At 37.5% G+C, this 25,306-nt stretch overlaps 2 protein-coding genes across 3 annotated transcripts; both read right to left on the bottom strand.

Moving 5' to 3' along the window:
• Positions 1–19,522: 19,522 nt before the first annotated feature.
• Positions 19,523–25,099, bottom strand: LOC147515352 (GPN-loop GTPase QQT1-like). 2 transcript variants are annotated; one of them, XM_086587043.1, is made up of 11 exons: positions 24,883–25,099; positions 24,758–24,802; positions 24,552–24,631; positions 24,240–24,314; positions 24,002–24,105; positions 23,706–23,862; positions 23,510–23,597; positions 22,242–22,314; positions 22,039–22,169; positions 21,561–21,644; positions 19,523–21,460 (listed from the first exon to the last, which is right to left on the bottom strand). In XM_086587043.1, the coding sequence occupies exons 1-10, from the start codon at positions 24,972–24,974 to the stop codon at positions 21,584–21,586; spliced, it is 906 nt and encodes a 301-aa protein (XP_086443169.1). In that variant the 5' UTR covers positions 24,975–25,099; the 3' UTR covers positions 19,523–21,460; positions 21,561–21,583. The 2 variants fall into 2 exon arrangements, with proteins under 2 accessions (XP_086443169.1, XP_086443165.1); XM_086587039.1 differs by having other exon boundaries at positions 19,523–21,467; positions 24,883–25,097.
• Positions 19,721–20,350, bottom strand: LOC147515353 (uncharacterized). Its single transcript, XM_086592879.1, has one exon. It carries the CDS (start codon positions 20,348–20,350, stop codon positions 19,721–19,723), a length of 630 nt encoding a protein of 209 aa, XP_086449005.1.
• Positions 25,100–25,306: the final 207 nt, after the last annotated feature.

Raw genomic sequence — 25,306 nt, 5'->3', positions numbered from 1 at the left:
CATCCACCGACCACTATGAATCCCCATTTTCTTCAAATCCTCTTCTCTCATCAGTATCCTTTGTTTTCTCTTTCTTGTCAAGAATCGCATTTATTATGTGTTCTGCGACATTCTTCTCATCGTGCATCATATCAATAACATGTCGAATCTTATGTTTCGGCCAATATTCCAGTTCAAAGAGAATAGACCTCTTATACCATGCTTCAGTAACTTCATAATCTTCATCATCTTCATCATCTCCAATAGCAACCACATCTACATCATCTATACTCCGTTTGGCACCTTTTAATACTTTACCAGGTACATAATGGACACGACTTAGCATTTTCTCAATTACTTCTCCCTTTAACCTTGGTGGAGGGAGGTTTAACTCTTTTGTCTTAAGTCCTAAATACTTGCCCTGCCTAAATGGGTGATCAGATTTAAGAAACATCCGGTAATTTGTATAAACGATCTTCCTTGCATTCCCAAGATGCATAGACGGAGTTTCATCACCACAAATAGGACAAGCTTTGTAACCATGTGTTACATACCGATAAGTTAGTTACCATAATGTAGGTAAATCATGAATCCCCACATTAACATAGCCATCAAAATAAAGTGCTCTCTTTTGTACATGTCATAAGCTGCCACCCCTTCTTTCCATAACTGTTGTAACTCATCAACTAGTGGTTGAAGAAATACATCAATGTTTTGACTCGTGCCTTCGCCCCGGGTATTAATAATGACATCATATGGAACTCAGATTTCATGCACAAAGACGGAGGGAGATTATAAGGAACTATGTAAACAAAGCCAACAATCGTAAATCCGGTGGATTGAACTCCACGGGATTGAATCCATCAGTTGCAATCCCAAGCCAAACATTACGCCCTTCCTTAGCAAAGTCCGCCAATCATCTTTACATGTCTTCCACTGAAGTGAATCGATTGGGTGTCGATATAATTCCAAGAAGGTGTCGCTTCTATCGTGCCATGTCATTTCACACGCTATCCATGCTATTGTGTACAACCTCTTGAGTCTTGGAATCAAAGGAAAATGTCTCAATACTTTTCTCGCTTCTTTTGTTTCTTTTCTTCCCCGCTTTCCCCACCTTCACTTTGTATCTAGGTGTTTCACATTGAGGACATACCGTTAAGTCACTTCCAATCTTCCAATATAACATACAGCTTGTTTTCGCATGCATTTATACACTTGGCTTTCATTCCCAAATCTTTTAACATTGCCTTCATTACAGGATACTTTAAAGGCAACGTGTTTCCTTCGCAACCATTTTCTTAACATGGACAAGAGCGCGGTCACACTGTTTCCTGACCAATTATATTGCTTCTTCAAGTTTTGTAGGTCCACCACTGCCAAGAGAGTTGTTATAGGAGCCTCACATGAAGGGGTATAATTTTTCTTCCGCTTTTGTTTATATTCATTATACCTTTTACCCAAATCTGGTTCAAGAACATATGGTGGTTCCAAATCTCCACCCTCACTTTCATCGCTTCCATTCAAATCACCTGCTAGCCCTTCATGTATGCCATAAGCAACGTCAACAAGATTCCCCATTCCGAGTCCTTCAAATTTCATCGTTTTCTTCTCGCATCTCGGGCCTACCATTCGATCCTTATATGGGTTCTCACCATGTAAAACCCATATACGGTATGTTGATTCTATACCATGCAAAATCAAATGTTTTCACTATATCAAACGGAAACCTTTTCCTATTTCGCACTTATTACAAGGGCAAGGACACGTGGTCGATGTAGGGTCCTTGTCACTAGCAAATTGAATAAAATCCGACACCCCTTGCTTGTATACAATCCCAAATCTGTCAATTTCATTCATCCAATCCTTTGGAATTGGTTGAGACATACCGCAAAATAACTCCTTACACTACACCGCTTAGAATAAAATAAAATCTACGCAAAAATAGTTTAGAGGCAAAAGGATGAAAGTGACTTCGAAGCTTGCAATATGACATATACGTATTAACAACTATTTACTTAACTTCATTATACCAAATCAGGGAGTTCCTTTAATATGCAAGTCTAGTATAGGTAATAGCAGAGTATCATTTTTTCCGTAGAAATATCGGCAAAGTATCAAACCACTAAGGTAAGTATACTCAATATTTTAATCCAAATACCATAACAAATTTGACAAGGAAACACTAAAGAAAAAATACAAACACTGAAGTTCACTCATGACAATGACGACAAGATATTTGTCCAAATAATGACATATAAGAAAAAGATCTCTCAAAGTCAGTTTTAACACCATCGATTAGTTTACTTACCACAATCATTTTACTTGAAAAAACCATAGGATAAAACAACGATAATAACATGTAAACAGATAATAACCACAAAGATGCATTTCCACAAACAATCCAGAGACTCAAAAGAAGAGTTCAAACAAAGATATAGTATTCATATATTGAATAGTACTAATAGAGCATACCCATTACATGCCCGATTAAACCAACAAACCTAAAACAGAGAACTAACAACTCCCAAAAACAATTGTTTTTATGCCCGATTGTTATGTAATTTTATGCTTTTGGTTACAAAATTATTTTATGGAGTTTCTAATGGGCTTTGAATTTTATATTGTATATTTCCAATCGCTTTTGGATGTGTTTTAAGGGTTACATTTTTATGGCAAGTATGATGTGGTCTTTGGGCTCATGGCATGTTAGGGATTTCTTACGCTTTAATATGATAGTTCTGTTTTTTTTATACGTAAACAAGTTTGAACAATCTTATATAGTTAAAAATAGATAAGTGTCCTTTTCATTGCACATCATGATATGGTTCCTATTTCGAAATAGAGATTAACATTCCTTTGCATAATTGTATCTAATCATTCTTTCATGGGTTAATTAGACTAAACCCCCCATTTTATATACATGTTTAGACTAAACCCCCCATTTTATGATTCCTTAGACATAAACCACCATTCTATTTTCTCCCCATCACACCAACGTCAATCTAGGACTTACGTTGAATACAGAGTACGCCACTTTCGGGTGGCGTGTTATCCGAGATCAATTTGACAACTGATTTTTAGGAAGAGTTTTAATGCTGATTGAATGGCTGTTTTCAAATAGGAAATCTGGTCCAATACAACTTTTAGAAAACATACAAAAAGGAAAACCTGAAGAAGAGAGATAGAGGCATAATAATCAAGAAAGCAAACATAGCGATCAATGGAATTAATGTAGAGGTATACAAGGAATGCCAGAAGAATCATGTTGCTGGATTAGGTAAGCAGGCGACAGATGGATGTTACGAGTACATTCGCGATGATTCAAAACCTAATGGAATGTACTATGAAGCTTGTGCTTTTCACCGAAACTTCCACCATAAAGTTTTGGTACAGGAAAAACATCAAAGTTATCAGGTAAATGTGAAACCAAGTAGTAGCAGCAATGTTAAACTAGAATCCCAAGATGTCGTCATTGACCTTACTGAAAACTTATAGATCCTATGAAAAACCCTAACCCTAACCCTAAAGGATTTATGATAAAAGAAGTAAAAAGTGAAGCTAGTACGGATAATAAGTGTGATGACGGAGATCTTTCTGCACAAAGGGAAGCGTATGGACTAGGGAGTGACGGCGAAAAGCCAGATGGAAAGGCAGCAGAGGATTCGAACACGACTAGGGAGCCTGTTAGTACCTTTTTTGCAAATGAGAAAAAGCCTGCTGATAACATAGAGAACGACTCAAACAAGCGTAAGGAGCCTGCTAGTACCTTCTTTGCAAATGACAAAAAGTCTGCTGAGAATGAATCAAACAAGCCTAAGAGGCCTGCTAGTGTCTTCTCCTCTTTACCCAGCAAAAAGCCTGCTGGAATGACAGGGAGAGATCCTAACAAACCTAAGACGCCTACTAGTGCTCATTTCATTTTTTCTTGGAAGAGTTCAGGAAAATATTTATTGAAAACAATCCTCACAACAAATTAATTGCATCCATGGTAAAGGCGAGTGGAGTTAAATGGAAGTCAATGTCAGATGCTGAGAAAGCTGTGTATGTAGCCAAGTCAGATAAGAAGAAAACTGAATACAACAATTCAAACACTTGTAGGCTTACTACCAGAAACTGGCTGAACAAAACTATGCTCAAGATGAAGAGGACTCTGTAGTAAGCGACGAGGACAATGAAGAAAGTTGTTAATTAGATTTTGGACTTGGTGGCTTACTAAATCAAGCTTAGTTGTAGTTTACTCTTCTTTCGTTTGATAACATGCAGAATTTACAGCAAACACAAATGAAAATAAAAAATCGTACCTTTTGCAGCAACTCAAATCGAACTTGGACTGAATCGAGCAAATCCCTCACTAATCCAACTGAAGAAAGAGAGAGAGAGAGAAGTTAATTACCAAACCCTACATAATTGAAAGGAAGAGGAAGGGGAAGGCATACTTACAAGCGGCGGCAGCAAACAACTTAAGAACGAAACAGATTTGAGAGAGATTGAAAGAAATTTGAGAGATATAAAGATAGTTTGTTTCCATAGTTAAGAGTTGTGATACGGGGGAAACTCAAAGAGAGCGCAAGTTTTTAGAAGTTTCCCTCTATTTCCCAAATTTCTAATTTTTTTTTGTGTGTTTTTTTAATTTCACGGTTTTGGCAGCGCATAATTTCTAATATTATCTTCGCATAATTTATAATATTATCTTAACCTTTACGGTTTCCTATCAAAACAAAAAATTTAAAATGCGTTACAAATTAATTCTCAAATCTGAAAAAATAATGTAACACTTTATATATAATTGTAACGTCAAATAAACGTTAGAAATGAAGTTAGGCTTAAAAAACGTTAGGAATAAAAAAAAAATGTGCGTTACTAATATCCTGTTTTGGTGTAGTGTTTTCTCAAAACAGGGGCAAGTTCCATTCGCCTCTCCCTTGTTACGAATCTTTTGGATAGGTTGGTCATGAAAGATATTGACTTTGGTGGTGCCATTTATGCATATTTGTTTAGAGGCATGGATGAGGCTGTGCGTACTAAATCTAGCAAGGGGAAAATATCATGATTTAGTATTATCTTGCAGGTAATTAAGTCTTAAATTTTTATTATATTTTGTAATGTAGTCAAATTAAAATATTAATCATGTAGACTGTGTATTATTAAATTTGTAAAATTGACTAACGAATGCTAACTATTATTTTAATTTTACTATAGTATTGGTGGTTTGAGTACGCGCGTACACTGAAATAGAAATTATGCACACTTAAAATAACTAAGAAAAATTACAAAGAATGTGGCAATAATAGAAAATAAGAAACTACAATAAAATGATAAATAATTTAAGCAAAAAAATAAACTCACTACGCTAAAATGATATACATACTAAATTAGTAAAATAGAAACATAACTTCATCGAAAATATCCATCATCAAAAATAAAATTATTAACAAAATACAATCTCCTTAGATGGTTCTTACAGTATAATCAATCGCAGTGAACATAGTTTCTCCCCGGCCATTACACTACCACCACGATTTGAAGTCTCTTCTCCCTCCTCAACAATTTCTTAAAATAGTGGTATATATATCATAGGACCAACTACATTTTCCACTTTTGGATGAAACATATCATTAACCAAATTTTCCATTTCTTCATCTTCGGAAGAACTACTAGATGAAGAAGATAAATTGTTCCAAAAAATAGATTGGTTGAAAGCAATTTTATCTTCTCTTGACATTGTTGAAATCATACCGGTAGCAGTTGGAAACAAGTGGGTTGAAATCATTTTTTTGCACATGAATTGTCACTCTCCATATAATGCAATTCTGGCAAAGATTGGATCCATCAGATGTAGGCAATTATATCCACTTTCCACTAGGCAGTAAAGTTTCAATATGATAATAATTCAATTTGATTTAATTGAGGACAGTAATGAAGAGATGCTAAACAGTAGATTTATGATGAAAAAAATAGTAAATAGAATACTCTCAATATCATAGAAATAATGAGGAGTAGTCGTGTTCGATCCACTTTAGTCGTACATTACTTGAATGCAAATCTAGATTAGTTAAATGTTTTACTAGTAAGAGTAATATGGTAACAAAACAGTAGATTTGAGATACTAAACAGTGTTTTATATGATGAGAAAAGATATTAGAGAGGGAAAATTCCACCACGCGATTCGATTGACTGTTAGTTAGTTATCGAATCGCTTATTTGATCCCTAGTGAATACCAAATCGTCTCGGATCAAGATTTCACTAGCATAAGAGTTCAGCTCCCCCACAAATATCTTTGATGGTGGCTCTAAACTCTAGTTCACCGTTATGAACTCTATCTCTAGAAACTCACAACGATGAACTTGAAGTCCTAGTTACGAGATAATAAATATCCTAACTACCAATCATCCTCACGTGGCTTCATAAACCCCCTCTAATGGAGGTTTAGCCTTATGTCATCAGATTTTCTATACTAAAACAATGAAACAAAGACATTAAAGTAGAAGATAATTAAATAACTAAGCTTTTATTGAAGGTTTCTAATGGTGGCTACAAAACTAAACTAATTAACTAAACCTAAACTAAACTAAAGAGAGAGAGAGAAAGAGAAACCTAATTACAACTAAACTAAAGAGGGAGTAACCTAGTTTTGTTTAGCCTTAACCTTCTTTATATAGGAAAGGGTTAGGGTTATATTTTCGTGCATTGGCCAAAAAGGGGGACTTTGGGCCTCTAATGTGAGCCCAAAGTCTATTAGGTTAAGTCTAAAGAGACCACATCTATTGGAAATTACTTCAGTGCCCTTTTCGTCCCCTTTTATAATTCTAATTGGGGCAAGGCTAGATCCATTGGAAATCTTATTCCGAGACGGTCGCTTTGACATAAAGTAGATCCAATTATGAGGCCCGAGTCCAAAGATATGCCCTTTTGAAGTTCTGATGACTTTTTGTCCTTTTTCTACCCGAATTGACTTTGACTTTTTAGTTTTGACTGGGATTGAAAATGCTTTTTCTTCTTTATTCTTGGGCTTTAAACATAGAACTCTTCTAGCAATCATCTTGACTCATTTTCCATACAAAATGGCGTCTTTAAGCACATAAACAGCTTCAAGACCTGAAATACACAAAAACTCGTAAACAATACTAACTCTTATTTATTATAAACATAATTAGCCTAAATATAACACTATTGAGGGGTTTAAACTACACTTTTGGATTTTTATCACCATGCAGTTAAGGAATCTGTAAAATCTGGAGTGATCAGATGGAATCTCACAATTGTCATGACAAAGCACTAGATGACTACAAACCTTCAGCGGTTCAGGCCAATAGTGTCATTCAGGACACTCCACAAAAATAGCAATTATAGTATGGATCCACAACTATTTCAGATGAGAAATAAAATGACATTTCTACCGTTGATAAACTTGAGGAAGTTCAGATTGGAATGAGTCAGGAACATACCACTTTCATTTCAACTAAGCATTTTGAAGTTGAGAAAAATGACATGACAGAATTGTTAGAGAAAAACAACACATCTTTTGCATAGAGCATAGATGACATGACTAGAATTAGTCCAGACATAACATGTCACCATCTTGATATGGATCCTACAACAAAACCTGTCAGGCAAAAACCAAGGTGCATGGCACCTGATAAAAGGCTAAAAGTCAATGAAGAGGTTAGTCATTTACTGAAGGCTAAGTTTATTCGACCCGTAGAATATCCTAAATGGTTATCAAACATTGTTGTGGTTACCAAGAAGAATGACAAATTAAGAATGTGCGTGGATTTCATTAAACTTAATGAATCCTGCCCACTCAATCCTTACCCTTTGCCTAAGATAAATGATTTAGTTGCTGCCACTTCAGGAACCAGAGGATTTCCTTCATGGATGCTTCCTCTAGGTTTTACCAGATACTCTTGTATGGTATGGACCAAGAACATACAACCTTTATTACAGATATAGACATTTATTATTTTATAGTCATGCCTTTTGGCCTTAAAAACGCCTCTACCACTTTTCTAAAATTAGGCAACACAATCTTTCAAAGCCTAATAGGTGATATTGTGGAAATATATATTGATGACATGGTAAATAAATCCTTTTTAGCAATTGATCATCTCAGTGATCTTCAGAAAACCTTCGATAGGGTAATCAAATTCAATCCAGCAAAATGTTCTTTTGGAGTTTCCTCTGGGAAATGTTTGGGTTATCTTATGACCTATAGAGGCATTGAAGCTAACCCTGATCAGATAAGGGCCATACTAGACATGCCGACTCCAAGAAACAAAAAGGAAATTCAAAGACTTAATGGATGGTTAGCAGCCTTAATGAGATTTATTTATAAATTCTCAGATAAGTGTTGTCTATTTTTAACTACAGTACAATTAAATCAAACTCAACTTGGACTTCTGAGTGCCAAAGAGCTTTTGATAGCCTTAAAGATTATCTTTCCTCACCGCCAGTACTGGTGAGTCCTAAAATTGGTCAGCCAGTAGGAGTATATCTTACTACAATTGTTATTGCAGTAAGATCAGTGCTCTTCATTAGAGTTCCTGAAGAGAATCCCATTTTCTTTATAAGTAAGACTTTAACAGGTCCGGAATCTCGATACAGTAATATTGAGAAAATAGCATTAGCTTTAGTACATGCTGTTAGACGATTGAAACCTTATTTTCAGGGTAGGACCATCCAGGTTCATACAGAGTACCCACTTCGAAAAGTTGTTGCTAATGCTCTAGGCACAAGCAGACTTGCTCTTTGGCAGTCCTATCTAGGTGCATATGAGATCATATATGAACCACATCGTGTAGAAAAAGGACATGCTATGGCATCCTTAATTGTAGACTTTCCAGTTGATAATTTTTTTTTCACTATCATTTCAGACCAGACAAACAAAACTCCAGCTACTGCTCAAGCTGAAGAAACATCTCTCAGGGGCGATAAACTCCCCTCGAAGCAAATTTCCTAGAAAATCTACACTGGTGGTTCTCGGAATTAGTCTAGAGCAGGATTTGGATGTGTACTTATATCTCCTGACGGATTACAGATAGAAAAATATGTTAGACTTGGATTTAAAGCGTCTAACAATGAAGCGGAGTATGAAGCAACAATTTTTGGAATGAAGACAGCTATTGATTTGGGGGCGAATGATATTGCCATTTTCACATACTCCAAATTAATTACCAATCAGTTTGGAGGTATATCAAGATAATGATGAAAGAATGGTCGCATACCTAGATGTTATTCATTCTTTGGCAAGAAGATTCAGATTTGTATCTATTACAAAGAAATCAAGAAATGATGTGAGGCATACATATGCTTTGGCATATCTTTCAGCAACAACAGATTGAAAGGAACCTTGGAAAATACACGTTGAATATCAGGAGAAACCCAACATCGAATTCAACACTCTTAACAATCGAGAAGTGTATGTTGCTGGATGTTTAGCACTGCAAGTATTGTACTCTACTCAAACCACTTATGCAATCAGGGCAAAAAAAGGATGCGCGAGGAAGATGAAACTACTTGGGGTGACCACAACACTGACAGTGAAGTGTCCAGTCTAGACAATGAATGAAATAGATGAAATGATTGATCTTGACCAACAACATTCATTGTTGAATGTAGATAATATTCCAAGTATCAATGATTATCATGCTCTTTACATATAGTAACTGCAACACCAGACTCTTCTTGAAGACAAGAAACTGGCTGATTATATACTCTGGACAACATTCAAGTTTTACATTCTTCCACTGGCAGGACAAGTCCGGTTATATAGGAAGCATAATTTATCTCTGTTGCTTCATTGTCTTACATCTGAACAATGTCAACCTACTCTGGAAGAGTTGCATAAGGGCATCTACGGCAATCATATTGGAGGGCGTAGTTTGGCGCATAGAGTACTTACTCAGGGCTATTGGTGGCTTGGAATGCAGAAACAGGCTAAGTTATATAGTCAAACTTATGTACAATGTCAAATACATGCCAACTCAAACCATCTACCAGCCAATGAATTGTTTCCAGTTATGAGTTCTTTGCCATTTGCTAAATGGGGTCTATATATTGTTGGACCTTTGCCCAAAGCACCAAGAAATTTCTGATACCTCCTTGCGACAACTGATTATTTCACAAAGTGGGTTGAGGCGATTCCACTCGTGCAGACTTCATCCTCGATCCAAAGTCAAGCAGTTCATTTGGAAAGATATTATATGTCGATATAGAATACCAGCAGTAATTGTATCTGACAATGGAAAGTAGTTTGATTATGATAAAATTCGCCAATTCTGTGACTCCTTCAAAATTCAACACAATTTTTCTGCTCCTTACCATCCGCAGATGAATGGACAAGCTGAAGCAACCAACAAGTCTCTCCTTGACAATTTGAAAAGGAGACTTAAAGAAGCAAAAGACAGGAATTACAAGCTATTTTGTGGGCATATCACACCATACCCAAAACTTATACAGGAATGACTCTTTTCTCTCTGGCATATGGAATAGAAGCAATGCCAACTGAACTCATGGCTCCCACCAGTTGAACTGAAAATGTCACTTCTGATGACAATGAAGAATTTTTGTCTTCCCAGAAACAATTCATTGATGAGCAGAGAGAAGAGGCACTCCTGCATTTGGAGAAATATCAATAGAGTGTCAAAAAGAGTTATGACAAATAAGTTCGTCAGCGAACATTCAAGCCAGGAGATTGACTCAGTACATATACTTTGGAGAAAATTAGATGACCCGTCAGGGGCCAAGCTGTCAGAAGTTTGGGAAGGTCCTTTTATTTGTTGTTGAGAAAAGAATACCTAAGGCCTATTATGTACTGAAAACTCTTTCAGGCCGGAGATCTTATTCCAAAGCCTTAGAATGCAACAAGGCTTCGTAAGTTTTATCATTAGTGTCGTAGATTCCATTGACACTACTTTAATTTCCACCATTAATAAAATTCTTTCATCTGCATAATATCTTTTTTATTATTATTCATAGTTTAAGATAGATGTCATGTCATAAGCCAAGTGCAGACACTTGCAAAATAGTTTTGTTTTTGGACAAAAACTAATCTAAGTGTTTGTTAAGGCGCACTTAAAAAGCCAAGTGCAGTCACTTGCAAAATAGTTTTGTTTCCGGACAAAAACTAATTAATCTAAGTGTTTACTAATGGGCACTTAACAAACCAAGTGCGGTCACTTGGAAAATAGTTTTGTTTTCGGACAAAAACTAATCTAAGTGTTTGCTAACGCGCACTTAAAAAGCCAAGTGCAATCACTTGCAAAATAGTTTTGTTTCCGGACAAAAACTAATCTAAATGTTTGCTACCACGCACTTAAAAAGACAAGTGCAGTCATTTGCAAAATAATTTTGTTTTCGGACAAAAACTAATCTATGTGTTTGGTAACACATTAAAGCCAATCAAATCCAGTCACTTACAAAATAGTTTTGTTTCCAGACTGTTTCGACCCCCACATACGTGGCAAACGTCCATTAGTAGGGGTCTCCATTTTATTCGTTTAATCAACAGGGCTAAAGCCCAATTTGCAATACCATGGATCAATGTATAGGCCCATTAACTCATGTGTCTAAGACTGAACCTTAGCCACATGGCTTGCCACTAATGTACATTAATTTATGTCCAGATTCGTTTCTTATCAAAGGGATAATTATCAGTTGAGAGTTATAGTCTATCACAATTACTCAAGCTACAAGGACTCTCTACTCTACCTATATAAAGACCATATTATTTTTCATAAGGAACTACGTGGAAACTTGATCCCTAGATAATAGATCTTTGGTACGTAGGCAGCCATTATTTGGTTCAGTTTAATCTCCCCCAACATCAAATTCCTCTGTTTCTTAGTGTGTTCTTTATCATTGCTCTCGTTGTGTTGAAGCAGTTTACTGCCGAAACATAATTGGCGCCGTCTGTGGGGAATTTAGAATTCATTATCACGTGAAACAATCAAGATGGTAAGCACAAGAAGCAGACCAAATAGTCGACATATTCCTCCTGCTAATAGGACTCGCAACCCTCGAAATTCAAATCGGCCAATGCAAGAACTGTTGAACAATCAAGTTGCTCCTAGTGGTAGGATCAATTCTCAACATCCAACTGTAGCAGTGCAACCGCCACCGCCACCGCCACCGTAAAAGGCAGTACAACCGCCAGCACCAACCCTAACAGTCTTGCAACAAGAAAACCGACAAGTCAGTAATCCTCCATGCGGTCCACCGTCAGTCCATGTCAATCCTTTAGTTGACATGGATATGGACGTGGACATTACTCTCACACCAACTAACGGAAAAGGTGATAGTAACAGCCAATTCACCCCTAATATGGTTGAGCATGAGTTATGACGAGTCAAAAATTTAAATAGAAACTTGAGAAGGAAGCTGGCAAAGAGGCAAAGGCCGGTGGACGATGCTGCAAATTCAACAACATCAGCGACCACGGCGGGACGCAGCCATTCCAAATTAGTATGAGACCGTCTTGAAGATCCACTTCATCGTCCTCAACAACGTGTTATTTCTCAAACACAATCAACCAACCGCACACTCTAAGAGTAATGACCCTATATTACCCGTACTTATGGGGAGAATCGGATTGGCGGGGATAACTACTACCCTAGACATGTCCGATCTCAAATGGAAGATTTACCTCACGAGAAGCAATTTCAGGGAAGACCGCCATCCGAGATATGTCCGACATGACCGGAAGGCGGGCATCCCGCATAAAAGCAACAAAACATGGAGAAGTGGTATAATTATACTGACCACCCGGCCAAGGGTGACTACCGACCTAGACAGGTTGGTTACATGGATAGACAAAGACAATCACCGGTCGGAGCTGATCGTGCGTACCGCCAAAGATCTCTAACTCCAATAAGAGATAATGGAAGGTATCCTTCTCCACATGGGCACGACCGGGAGTCCAAATTGTTCGAGCCAATACTTTAACTCTAACGTAACAAATTAAAATGAAAGAGTTGATTGCAAAAGAACTTAATGATAGAGAGTCAAGGGATGTAAGAATGAAAAAGTTGACAGTCAATGATGACATACTTGATAAGTTTTCGCTCGACATTCAAGAAGCTTACCACCATCCCGACTTCAAACAACCCGATTTTGAACTTTATGATGAGTCAGAAGAAGATCCTGGCTTGCATGTTCTATCGTTCAAAAATAAGTTGGTGTTATGGGGTGGAGATGATCCGCTCATGTGTAAGCTCTTTCCATCAACTCTAAAGGAAGAAGCATTACGCTGGTTTAGTGCGTTGCCTTCAAGATCAATTCACCAATACAATGAACTAGAAAATCAGTTTGTTAATCGTTTCCGCCACAATTGCAAGACGCCAAAAGATGTCGACTCACTTTTGAACATCAAGCAACAACGTGACGAAAAGTTACGTACTTTTGTTACTAGGTTCCGGAAGGCAGCAGCACCGCCGCCACCGCTACCGCAAACGGCGGTACAAATGCCTCCGAAATAAGGTATCACTGAAGAAAGTATAAGGAAAACCTTCATCCCAGACTGGACCGACCTGACAGGGAAGGCCGACCTCGCAGATTTGGGGAAAATCACCATCCTAGACAGGTTCGACCAGGCAGGGAAAGAAGGCGTCACGGAAGAAAGTATAAGGAAAACCTTCATCCTAGACTTGACCGACCTGATAGGGAAGGCCAATCTCGCAGATTTGAGAAAAATTGTCATCCCAGACAAGTCCGACCAGACAAGGAAAGAAGGTGTCACAGAAGCAACTAGAGGGAAGACCACAATCCCAGGCAAACTACCGACCTAGATAGGTTGGTTACACGCAAAGAAAAAGACAATCTCCAGTCGGACCCGAAAGTATATACCGCCTAAAATCTCTAACTCTTGTAAGAGGTAATGGCAGGTGTCATCTTCCACATAGGCGGCCGGGCGCCCGTCATGCTTTTAAATCTTCTGGGTGAAATGGATTTCACTCTTCAATACAATTTTTTCCGATCTGTTCAGAAAAATAATGGAGGCTTATATCGATGATATAGTCGTTAAATCGAAGGATATGGGTGATCATCTTTCTGATCTTTAACTTCTTTTTTATAGGCTTAACAAGTATAACATGTGACTCAATCCTGCCAAATGTTCTTTTGGGCCTCTCTTCTGGAAAATTTCTGGGATACCTCATGACTCGTAGAGGTATTGAGGCTAACCCTGATCAGATACGCGCCGTTATTGATATGCCATCACCCAAAAATAAGAAGGAAATTCAACGACTTACTGGTCTGCTTGCCGCTCTTCATAGATTTATTTGTAAATATTTCGATCGTTGTCATCCCTTATTCTAGACTTTCAAGAGGGCGGCAACTTAGAACATTGATTGTGAGATGACATTGCAACAACTGAAGAAATACTTGGTTAGTCCTCCTATATTGACAAGTCCTTCAACGGGTCAACCTAGTGGCATATGCTTGGCAGCTACAACTCAAGCTGTTAGTGCTGTTCTTTTCATTGATGATGGTAGACCCGTCTTTTTTATCAGAATCAAGTAGATTAGCCGAATGGAAAATTTATCTTAATGCATATAACATTGTCTTTGAAAGTCGTACTACTGAAAAAGGACATGCTCTGGCTTCTTTGATAGCTGATTTTCCGATTGATGATTCTCCTATTGACGATTTCTTCGCCCGGGGAAGAATCTATGGAAGACATTCTCACGCCAATAACTTCGGGCTTATTAAAGACCAACATGAAAACGCAATTCCTAATCCCATTGACCTATGGATTGTTTACTCGGATGGCTCCCATAGTAAATCACTGGTCCGAATTGGACGATTTTTGTTAAACCCGGCGGAGAAAAGATTGGGAAATCTGTGCGACTTGGCTTCGCCGCTTCAAATAACGAAGCCGAGTATGAGGCTGCTATTTCTGCCTTGAGAACAGCTTTGACACTGGGGGCGCGAAAGCTCCAGTTATACACGGATTCTCGCCTTGTTGCCAATCATTTTGGTAGGTCTTTTGAAGCAAGAGATGAGCGTATGGTAGCTTATCTTAGTTTGATACATAGTCTTGCTCGACAATTTGATAGCATCTCTATCACTCAAAGACTCCGAAATGACTTACGTCATGCAGATTCATTGGCTTATCTCTCCGCCGCCGTTAGAAGCGAAGGGCTTGACACATCACTTTTACAGTCATCTTTTCGTCAGTCTAAGTTTGAACGTTTTTACGCTTGCTTAGTTCATTACTATCATTACGAAAAAAAATTTGACGAAGTTATCACATTTAGCTTCGCCAGCTTAAGTTTGAACGCTTTTACGCTCGCTTAGTTCATTACTATCATTACGAAAAAATCTGACGAAGTTACCATATTTAGCTTTGTCAGTCTAAGTTTGAACGCTTTTTACGCTCGCTTAGTCATTACTATCACTACAACAAAATCTGACAAAGTTACTACATTTAACTTCGCCAGTCTAAGTTTGAACGCTTTTACGCTCGCTTAGTTCGTTACTATCACTATAACAAAATTTGACAAAGTTACTACGTTTAGCTTTATCAGTCTAAGTTTGAATGCTTTTACGCTCGCTTAGTCCGTTACTATCACTACGGCAATATCCGACTAAGTCATCGCGTTTCGTTTTGTCAGTCGAAGTTCGAACGTTTTTACACTCACTTAGTCTAATTTTGCCGAGTTAAGTTAGCATTGGGGGCATTTTTCTCTACATGGGAGCGTCTCGTTCTATTTCATTTCAATTGCATAAATCTACAACATTGTCAGTTTTCCGCAGGTATGTTATCTGACACAACAACAATATTCAATAACAAACTCATCTTTATTTTTATTTTTCATCAAAAGAAGTTTTAGCTCTATGGTATTACATTCACACAATTACCTAATCAATTGTCTTTGTCGATTGTCTTATGGTTGTTCGATTAAATCTTCATTTTCTTCTACGAAATCTGCATTCGCTTCGCTTAGCGCTTTCGGTTAACTATTTTACGCAGTCATTCTTTTTTCCAAGGCATTGTGCCGCTCTTTCTCAACGAAACTTCTGTCAGCTTCTTTAATTCTTCTACGACATTAATTGACGTCTTTCTGTGCTAAACTTTTCTCCGTCGACTTTTTGTGAATGTCTTTTGCTCGTAATTCCGCCGTTTCTACCTGCGACGACAAAATTAAACTTTTCGTCAGTCTTTTAGACTTAACCAAAATTTAAGATAACTGATAAAAATTACTAACATACCTATTTCATGCTGTCGAAAATCATTGACACCGCTTTATCATATTTTCCGAAATTATCCATGTTTTGGTCACACTTACATTATTTATTGCGTTTATCCACGGTGAACGACAGTTTTTCTGCGAAACAGAAATAGTATGCCTCACCCATAAATATCACCCAAACAAACCCTAAACGGATTTGGTGCTCTTACCAGTGTCCACCTTGTATATAGAAAATTTACCCCTTCCATAATCGTTGTCAACACAAAACGAGTTTTCTCCTTCTCGAGCTCGTCGTTTATCGTCTTCTCTGTAAACAACAACAAACTTTCTTCTAGCATTGGATCTACCCTCACGAACGGATATTTAACCTTCTCGAGTTCGGCACTTGTCTTTTTTCCCCTCTTTACCGTGTGAACTACTTTCTTCTAGCATTGGGTCTGCCATATCTTTTACTATGTGCCCCTATGCTTGAAACCGTTTAACCGTGACCTACATAACATTAAGTCTGTGAATAGGTCATGTACGCATATCTTAATAGAAGGTGAAAATAATTAGGATAACAATTAATCAGGGAGGAACACCAAGATTACGATCTTTATCTGATAATAATCTATCAATCCTAGCCCGGACCCAATCCAGATATAAAAGACTGTTATATGTTGCCCCACCATTTAAATTTTCAGTATTAGTAAAGATACTGTTTCCAAGTTTGTTACCCCACTTGACACACTCTCAAAGATTGTTTGATTGCACTTCCCAGATATATTAGAACCTATCGAATAAGACGGAACAAAAACCACCACGGAGGAGCGAGAAAAGAAAGCACCTTGTATCTGTTTGTATTAATATGTACTCAACGTGTTCACGTTGTTATTATTATTATTATTATTTTTTGAACGACTCGCCCATAGTTTGAGAAGTAGCATCTAAGAAGGAGAGAGAAGAGGAGAACATTGCGAATCAGTCTAACCAATTTATACTAACCTTTTCGTTCCAATTCCTCATGGCATGCTGCCTTGCCACGCCATATCACTCACCCTTGTATTTTTCTCTACTTAGTTTTTTTTCCGTATACTGTTTGGCATATGGAGTTTAGCCAGCACTTATATAATATTTCGTAGATACGTTTTGCTGGTTGGATTCTTATCTAACCCGGATTCTTATCTAATTTGGGGTGGCATACAGTTTTAGTCGCTCAAGTCTTCACCTTGGAATCCAATTTGTATTTCACTTCTTTTTCATCCTATTCTTACTAAATTGCCCTTATATTTAATTTCAACGGTCTAATCCTAATATCAGTATTCCGCTAGCATGCATCGTCGAAATCAACTTTTGTATTGTTACGTAATGCGTTCGGTACAGTTTCCGACACTCAATTTCTTTCGAAATTTTTTCTGTGCATTTTTCAGCCATTTTTTAACTACAATGCGTCCCGTATATGTTAGTTTGACATTATTTCGCTCCCAATAATTCACGAATTTTTCCCGATTATCCATTTTCCTATAGTTAACGTTCACACGACACTTTGTTATACATTTCGCTTACTATTTTCGTATTCCATTTTTTCCATGCTTTTTCTTCTCTTCTTTGCCATGTGACCTTTGTTCGCATGACAAAGAGGGGGCGGTGTTTCGACCCCCACATACGTAGCAAACGTCCATTAGTAGGGGTCTCCATTTTATTCGTTTAATCAACAGGGCTAAAGCCCAATTTGCAATACCATGGATCAATGTATAGGCCCATTAACTCATGTGGCTAAACACTTTAGCCACATGGCTTGCCACTAATGTACGTTAATTTATGTCCAGATTCGTTTCTTATCAAAGGGATAATTATCAGTTGAGAGTTATAGTCTATCACAATTACTCAAGCTACAAGGACTCTCTACTCTACCTATATAAAGACCACATTATTTTTCATAAGGAACTACGTGGAAACTTGATTCCTAGATAATAAATCTTGGGTACGTAGGCAGCCATTATTTGGTTCAGTTTAATCTCTCCCAACATCAAATTCCTCTATTTCTTAGTGTGTTCTTTACCATTGTTCTCGTTGTGTTGAAGCAGTTTACTGCCGAAACACAGACAAAAACTAATCTAAATGTTTACTACTGCGCACTTAAAAAGCCAAGTGCAGTCACTTGCAAAATAATTTTATTTCCGGACAAAAACTAATTTATGTGTTTGGTAACGCACACTGAGCCAAGTGCAGTCATTTGCATTGATTCAATTTTGTTTTAGACTATAAATAGTAAGGTGTTAACAAGCGCACACTTGTTAAGCCAATTACTATCACTTGCACAAATCCAAACTCATTATGGTAGTCGAATGAAGATTTCATCATCATTTTACCATTTAATGATATGATAATCATTTCACTTATTTCTTTGTCACATTGGCTTCACCCATGTGACAAAGAGGGGGCGATGTTTGGGTCCCACTTTCAGTGTGTTCCCAAACTTGGACTCCGGCCCAACACTTTTCCAGATCTCGCCTAACATCTTTTTGGATCCAACCCAACATCTTTCTAGACTCCGGCCCAACATTCTGGATTCAACCCCACTCCGGATCCGGTCCAACACCTTTCCGGACTCCGGCCCAACACTCTAGATCCAGTCGTACATGATTCCGAGTCCAGCCCAATACCCTTCTAGACTCCGACCCAACATTCTGGAGCCAGTCCACGGACTTGGTCCATATCCAAATATTTACAGGTGCATCTGGCAAATATTTAATTAAGCATGCATGTTCTGGTCTGACAGATAAGTAGGAAAGAATACCTCAGTCAGGAGATAAGCATAAACCAAAATTTTTGAGGTTTGGGGGTTAGAGTGGAATCTAGATCTATCTCATAAGAGAGTCTGGTCACTTTCAGAACTACACAAACAATATTGCTGAGACTTGATCCTTGTTTCCATCTTCTCCACCAATCCATCCACTTTTCACAACCCTAACTGTGTGTTTGGGAATTTCTAGTCCAAACAGGACCCTAAGCCATGGGTACAAAAGTATGTGTTTTAGGCACGTCAACTGTGAACTAGTGTGCAGGAGTGAGGGTTTTGCTGGTGGCTCTTGCCAAGGATTCAGGCGTCGCTGCTTCTGTGTCACGCCTTGTTGATCCTCTATACATGAGCTATGCTTATGAATTAGCTTTCATCTCGAAACTAGAACGAATACTATGTAATAATGAATGTAATAATAATAAACACTCCTATCTATCTTCCTAAGCTATGTGTTTCACAGCCTCACAGGTTCATGAGTTTCGTCTCATCTCATCTCATTTACTTTCCCGGTGTATACATGAGTTACAACTTTCAAGAAAAAGGGAGAAAACGGATTGCCTGAGAATTGCAAAATCAGGAGAAGGCCTTCAGGAATTTAGTATTCTTGGTCCTAGCCGAAATCACAAAACAGATAACAAAATCTTTCATAAGTTCACAACTTGTATGTATCGCCTGAGTCATTATAAAAGAAACACAAAACGGCACCAGGCCTGATGAACTTCTTAAGCTAATTCTCAAGATTTGACATTGATTGCTCTACTCTTCAATTCTTCATGGTCTTGTAACTCTTCTGATATATTGTTTTTCCTTGATTGATCTTGTCAACTTCATGTCCCCATGTTTGAATGTAGGCAAGAAATACCACCAAATAGAGGTACAAACTACAGCAAACGATCTTCCATACATGATCAAGCACAATATGATCACCAATACGACGACCATAAGCCAATTATAATTACCAGCAGTCTGTAACATACTATTATTTTTCTTTACATTCATTATACTTCCTTTGGAGTTTAATTTCCTAGCTTGTTCAATAGCCTCCTTGTCTTTGCCATCATCATTACCAACATGGTTGGGTTTATCCTGTTTTTCATGATCTCTCAACTTGACCACAATGGGTATCCAATCTTTGGCATTAGAGTAACCAAATCGCACCATCAATGAGTCTTCTTGATCAGAACCCATATTCTGATAAATCTTCTGTTTCATCTCCTCTAGATCTGCCAAAACTGATGAAAATTTCTCAAGCCCACGGGTTGAAAATGGATTCTTAGCATTCTTGTTGGTAGTCTTACAGTTGCACACCCTTCTGGATCTCTTTGGTGGTGAAGAATGTGGTGTTGAGATTTCATCAACTTGATCAAAATTACTACTCCCACATACAAACATATCAAACATTTTGACACTCGGTTAGTTGTTCAAAACGAAAAACTGTTTCAGTTTGGTTCCTTCCTTCGTATTGGAACTTCGGAAGCAAATGACATATTATAGAAGTCAAAAGTCAACAAATTTTGGCTATGGATTATAGAATCACGGGGATTGATTTTAAAAAATTAGTCTTCTAGAAGCTCCTACAAGTGTGATTGTTTGAACTATTTTAGTTTGATTGGTACTTGGTAGACAAGAAAGAGATTTAAGCCATTGGATTTGATTGATATCCATATGTGTGGTGCTCACGTATTGAGATGGACTTCGCGAACAACTCACGATGCATCCAGCATTAAATTAAGTTGTTGGTCGTATTATATTGCCATACCGGATTTGAATATCAAAATGAAGACAATAACATTACGCACCATTCTTAATAAATGCATTGCCAGACTAGATCAGGTTCACATGCAAATTTGGCAAATTTGGATAGCCATTCTTAATAAATTTCATCTGGTCACAAGGCCTGGTCACACAAGGAAGATGCAATTCAAGTGAAAGCTTTGCTGCCATTTATATTTTATTTTATGAAGTAAGATGACAACTATGACGGGTAGCAAATGCAAGCACACAGATCCCTCGGAAGTCAGAATTAGCTTTTGTGGGAGCATAGAGTAGAAGCACTACTTGCACATGCACTTGAGCAAATGACAAATATATCGACTTTCTTAATAAAAATGGATTACACATAATCAATTATTCCAGTTTAACTTACACATGCACAGCAGACGCATTTCTAAAATTTTAGCACCGATGACTGGACTAAGAATTAGAGGTGGGTGGTCATCTGTCAGCAATAGTCAGTGTCAATCACAAGTCGTCAGCACCTTTTTGGTTAAGTGGGTTCAAGTATACAGACTAACAGAAAGTTCCTACATCTGAGAATTCGTAGTTACCAGTTTTGAGCCGAACTAACACAATTTACAGAAGCTTACGTTTATAGCATTAGGCTTCAGGCTTCTTCCAGTACATTGCAAGAAGACAAACACAGCTATATCCAGCACGATAGGGCGTCATGCAATGATGAGTATTTAACTTTTACAAAGTTAAGTGATCCCCCAAAACAGCACATTCCTTTGCCTGTCACCTTTTACACAACATAAAAGGTCAGTATGTCTTGTGAGGTGTGATAGTTAGACAAGTGATTACTTTATACAGGAATAGTTTCCAAAGTGCTCACCGTAAATACTCCTGTGCTACCCGTTAGTCCTTCTGGTCAAAATTTTGATCATCCTCCATGTACTTCTCCTGCACTGCTGCTACTGTGGAGCTGCTTTGTCAAGAAAAAACAATCCAATCTTGTCCTATAATATCAGTTAAAGAGTGAAAAGGGACTGTATACCCTTTCTACATACTTTTAACTTCTATACGGTTAGGGTTAACGGCCATTCATGTGTATCAATTTTGGCATATCATATGGAACTATAAACTTTATTACACGATCTCCCTAGTGCAACATAACAAATGGCGGTTCCAATGAGACTATCCTGAAAAAGGTTAGCTGTCAGACGGAACCAGTATCTAATTGTTAGGCCATTTCACCATTTGCATTTAAAAGTAAATCGGGAACAAGACAACAATTTGAGTTTATGGTAAGGGGATATAATAGTATAACACTATGACTAAGCATCTCATTGGGGAAAGAAAAGAAAGGATATCTGTTGTAGTCCCAATCAAGAGGAGCGGCTGCAATTTTGCTGAACTCAACTGCACTCCCTTCTATGCTGGCAAATATATATCCATTGCTCTTGTCAATCAGCTTCACAAGATTCCCCACACTCTCCTTATCCTGAAAACAGCCCATGAAAGGATTGAAGAAATATTACATAAAAGCGCAGGAAACGGATGGAAAAGGGCATACTTGAATATCCAAGGTAGTGAAGTTGACCAAACTAAAGTCTTCTACAACTTCACAGAGCTCCTTCGTTAGCTTCCTGCAATCAGAGTTTCAGAACAACTATACTTCAAATGGACAAACAGAAAAGGTAGTATTATTACTTGCAGTCAGTTATGTTACATCTAGTCACACACGGATTTTAGTTATTGTAAGATACACACCAAATACGGTTTACCACACCATGAAGAATTTTTTTTCTTAAAAAAGGAAAGGAACATAGAATCCGGTAAAATTTTTAAAAAGAATGGAGAGTATCTAACTTGTTCAAACTCTTTAGAATATTTCTGAGAATATCTTGAGTACATGTTAGTACTTAGTATACTTTGGGTTCTGTGAAGGACCTGTGATAAACCCAGGGATCTCAATCTTCCTTCTTCTTTTCTTGAATAAACAAAACTTCAATTGGTAGTTAGTAGTTAGAGTAAAAGGCAAAGAAGAGAGCAAAAGATGGGGGGGGGGGGGGGGAGGGAGGATTTATGACATCCAATATGTGTTGGCAACCTAGCCAACTCATCCTTTACCATCCCACCTTAAGAGAAAATGCTCCTTTACAATGGTATTATGGGCAGCTAATAAGCCATTATGTCTCCCGTTACCATTCTACAGTGCTTTAATAAATCATGAAATAAAAAAGGTATATAAACCCCGAGTAACCTAATATGCCTCAAGGCCTCAAGTGTCAAGTAGGCTGTTAGCAACACATAAGGCAAAGACAAGACATAAGCATCAAGTATGCTATACCAAACTTTTATAGTAGGGAAGGATTAAATCAACAAAAAGGCATGAAGAAATACAATTTTAATGAAAAGGGAAAGGGATGTGGTCCCATCAATTATACATTATGCAAAGAAATGACTCGAATAAGGTTTTATGATATACTGAATAACGGAATCAAACCTATCCATTTGGCAACATCCATTCCATCATGGTCTAGATATTGAGATTTAAGTTTAGGAGAGAAATTAAACCTTATCTAGGTTTTCTTTTTTTTTTGGATAGTTTCAACTTTATTCTCTAATCCCTTAAATTCCCCATTTCCCTGTGAAGGTGGGAATCGAACCCAAACTCCCAAGTCTCGACCAGTAGACCACGGCACACCTTCACAGTAGACCTTAACTAGATTTATCTACAAATAACATATAATTTCCTGCATTTCACAACTGTATAATTATCACAGAAAGCAACGATTTGTTCCATATAAAGTGAATATTAACTCATTAACTAAGCATCACCTATATTTAGCAGAGCGAGGATCTTGATCAAGGTGGTGTTGGAGGTAAGATAAATCTTGGACATCGGTATAGTAGTCGAGGTTAAAAGCTGAAACATAACAAACAATAGAATTAACAGAGAGATGCAGTACTTAAAAGAATGAACGGCGCTTAATTTGCCACTAATATTTGACTAATTAGAAGTGCTTTACCACACCTAGCTTCCCAAAACTCTCAATGAGATCGATCTTAGACAAGACATTTATGTGAGGGAGTTCAAGATGTAACATGATTGATAATGAGAGAAGCAATGCGCTAACATATTTCCCAGGGTCACTACACAGATGTGAATCAACCAAGAGTATTGCAGTCAGCTGCATAAAAAAACAGGAACCCAATGAAGCTATTAATAACACTGACAATGCGAAGATATAATGTCAGGTCACATAATTCGTCACAGAAACTCAATTGAAAAAAAAAAGTAAAACCTACTTAAAGTGCACAAAAACGTACCCTAAGATCTAATTTCTTTATGAGTTCCATGATAACATTTTTGGCATTTGAATGGAGGAAAAACAGTTCAACTTGGCCAGGAAAATCGAAGAGAAGATAATGATCTGCCAAAATTAGAATACAATTAGAAATGCAGTCAGGTTGTCAGATAAACATAATTCAGATATTTATCGATAATTAAATTTTGTAGACGAAAACAAAATATATTAGAATAACATCAATGATATTATATACTAACCTTTGATAAGAGGTTCCAGTTTGGACTCTAACCAGTCGATATTCTTCTCCAAGTAATCCATACAATATACAAGACCTAGTTGGACACAAAAAAAAAAAACATTAAGGCATTTCCTCTTATGCATGACAAAACAGAAGCAATAAAATTCAAAATCATGGTCGAATAGAAAGGTATACGGAAAAAAGTGTTCTACTAGAGGTGTAGATTTGGTGCATTTATAGCATCAGTAAAGATGGATTTTTGTTGGTACACTGTCCTTGCCTGATGAAACCTCAGATTAGAACTAAGATTTAACCAGAGAGCATGACTTACCTCCATTAGGCCCAAGAGAATGTTCGGACATGGCATCACTGAGCTTTATAAGGTCCTCAATATTGGCCGCACACTCATACCTATCTAATGTCAAGGAAAATTCAACAAAGCACTAACCAAAATGAGAAAAGCCAATGTTTTTATTTTCCTTCTGATGGCTGCATTATAAGACAAGCTAAACAGAGCACATTATCTGGAGTGGATACGGTAATGCATCATTTGCAGGATCCAAATTGATAACAGCTACCTTCCTGCATGAAAAAGGCATTGAATATTTCCAAGTTTCATATGAAATAAGGAAAAGTGAAAAACAGCATAGCAGCCAAGATACCTTCCTATGAGGTTGAGGAACTGGGACATGCCATTACAGTAAGTCGTCTTCCCGGACCCAGGCGGGCCAATTACCAGTTGACCGAAAACCATTTAAATTTTCTGTTGATGTCCACCAAGCAAACCAAGTTCTGAAAAATTGGTTTGGTATTCACTGCTGTGCACGCAGTTTCTACCAATACTTTTTGGAGAGGATGAATAACTAGTATCTATTATTGGCTTTCAGAGAGTTTATTTACAGTAAACAAAGTGGACACTCGCATATTTGGACCCCCAAACCCCTTGGCCCAAAAACCAAACTCTCTCTTTTAAGCAATACCATTAATTTTCTTTCAAAATATAGGGGAGGATTCCATGTCATGTAATACAATTTGGTGGAGGCTATCCACTAAAACTAGCTTGTAGGCCTGTGCATACGCAGTGAA

The sequence above is a fragment of the Coptis chinensis genome, chromosome 2 (genome assembly GCF_015680905.1).
Source record: "Coptis chinensis isolate HL-2020 chromosome 2, ASM1568090v1, whole genome shotgun sequence".
NCBI lineage: Eukaryota > Viridiplantae > Streptophyta > Magnoliopsida > Ranunculales > Ranunculaceae > Coptis > Coptis chinensis.
This window is presented reverse-complemented; position numbering and strand designations above follow the sequence as displayed.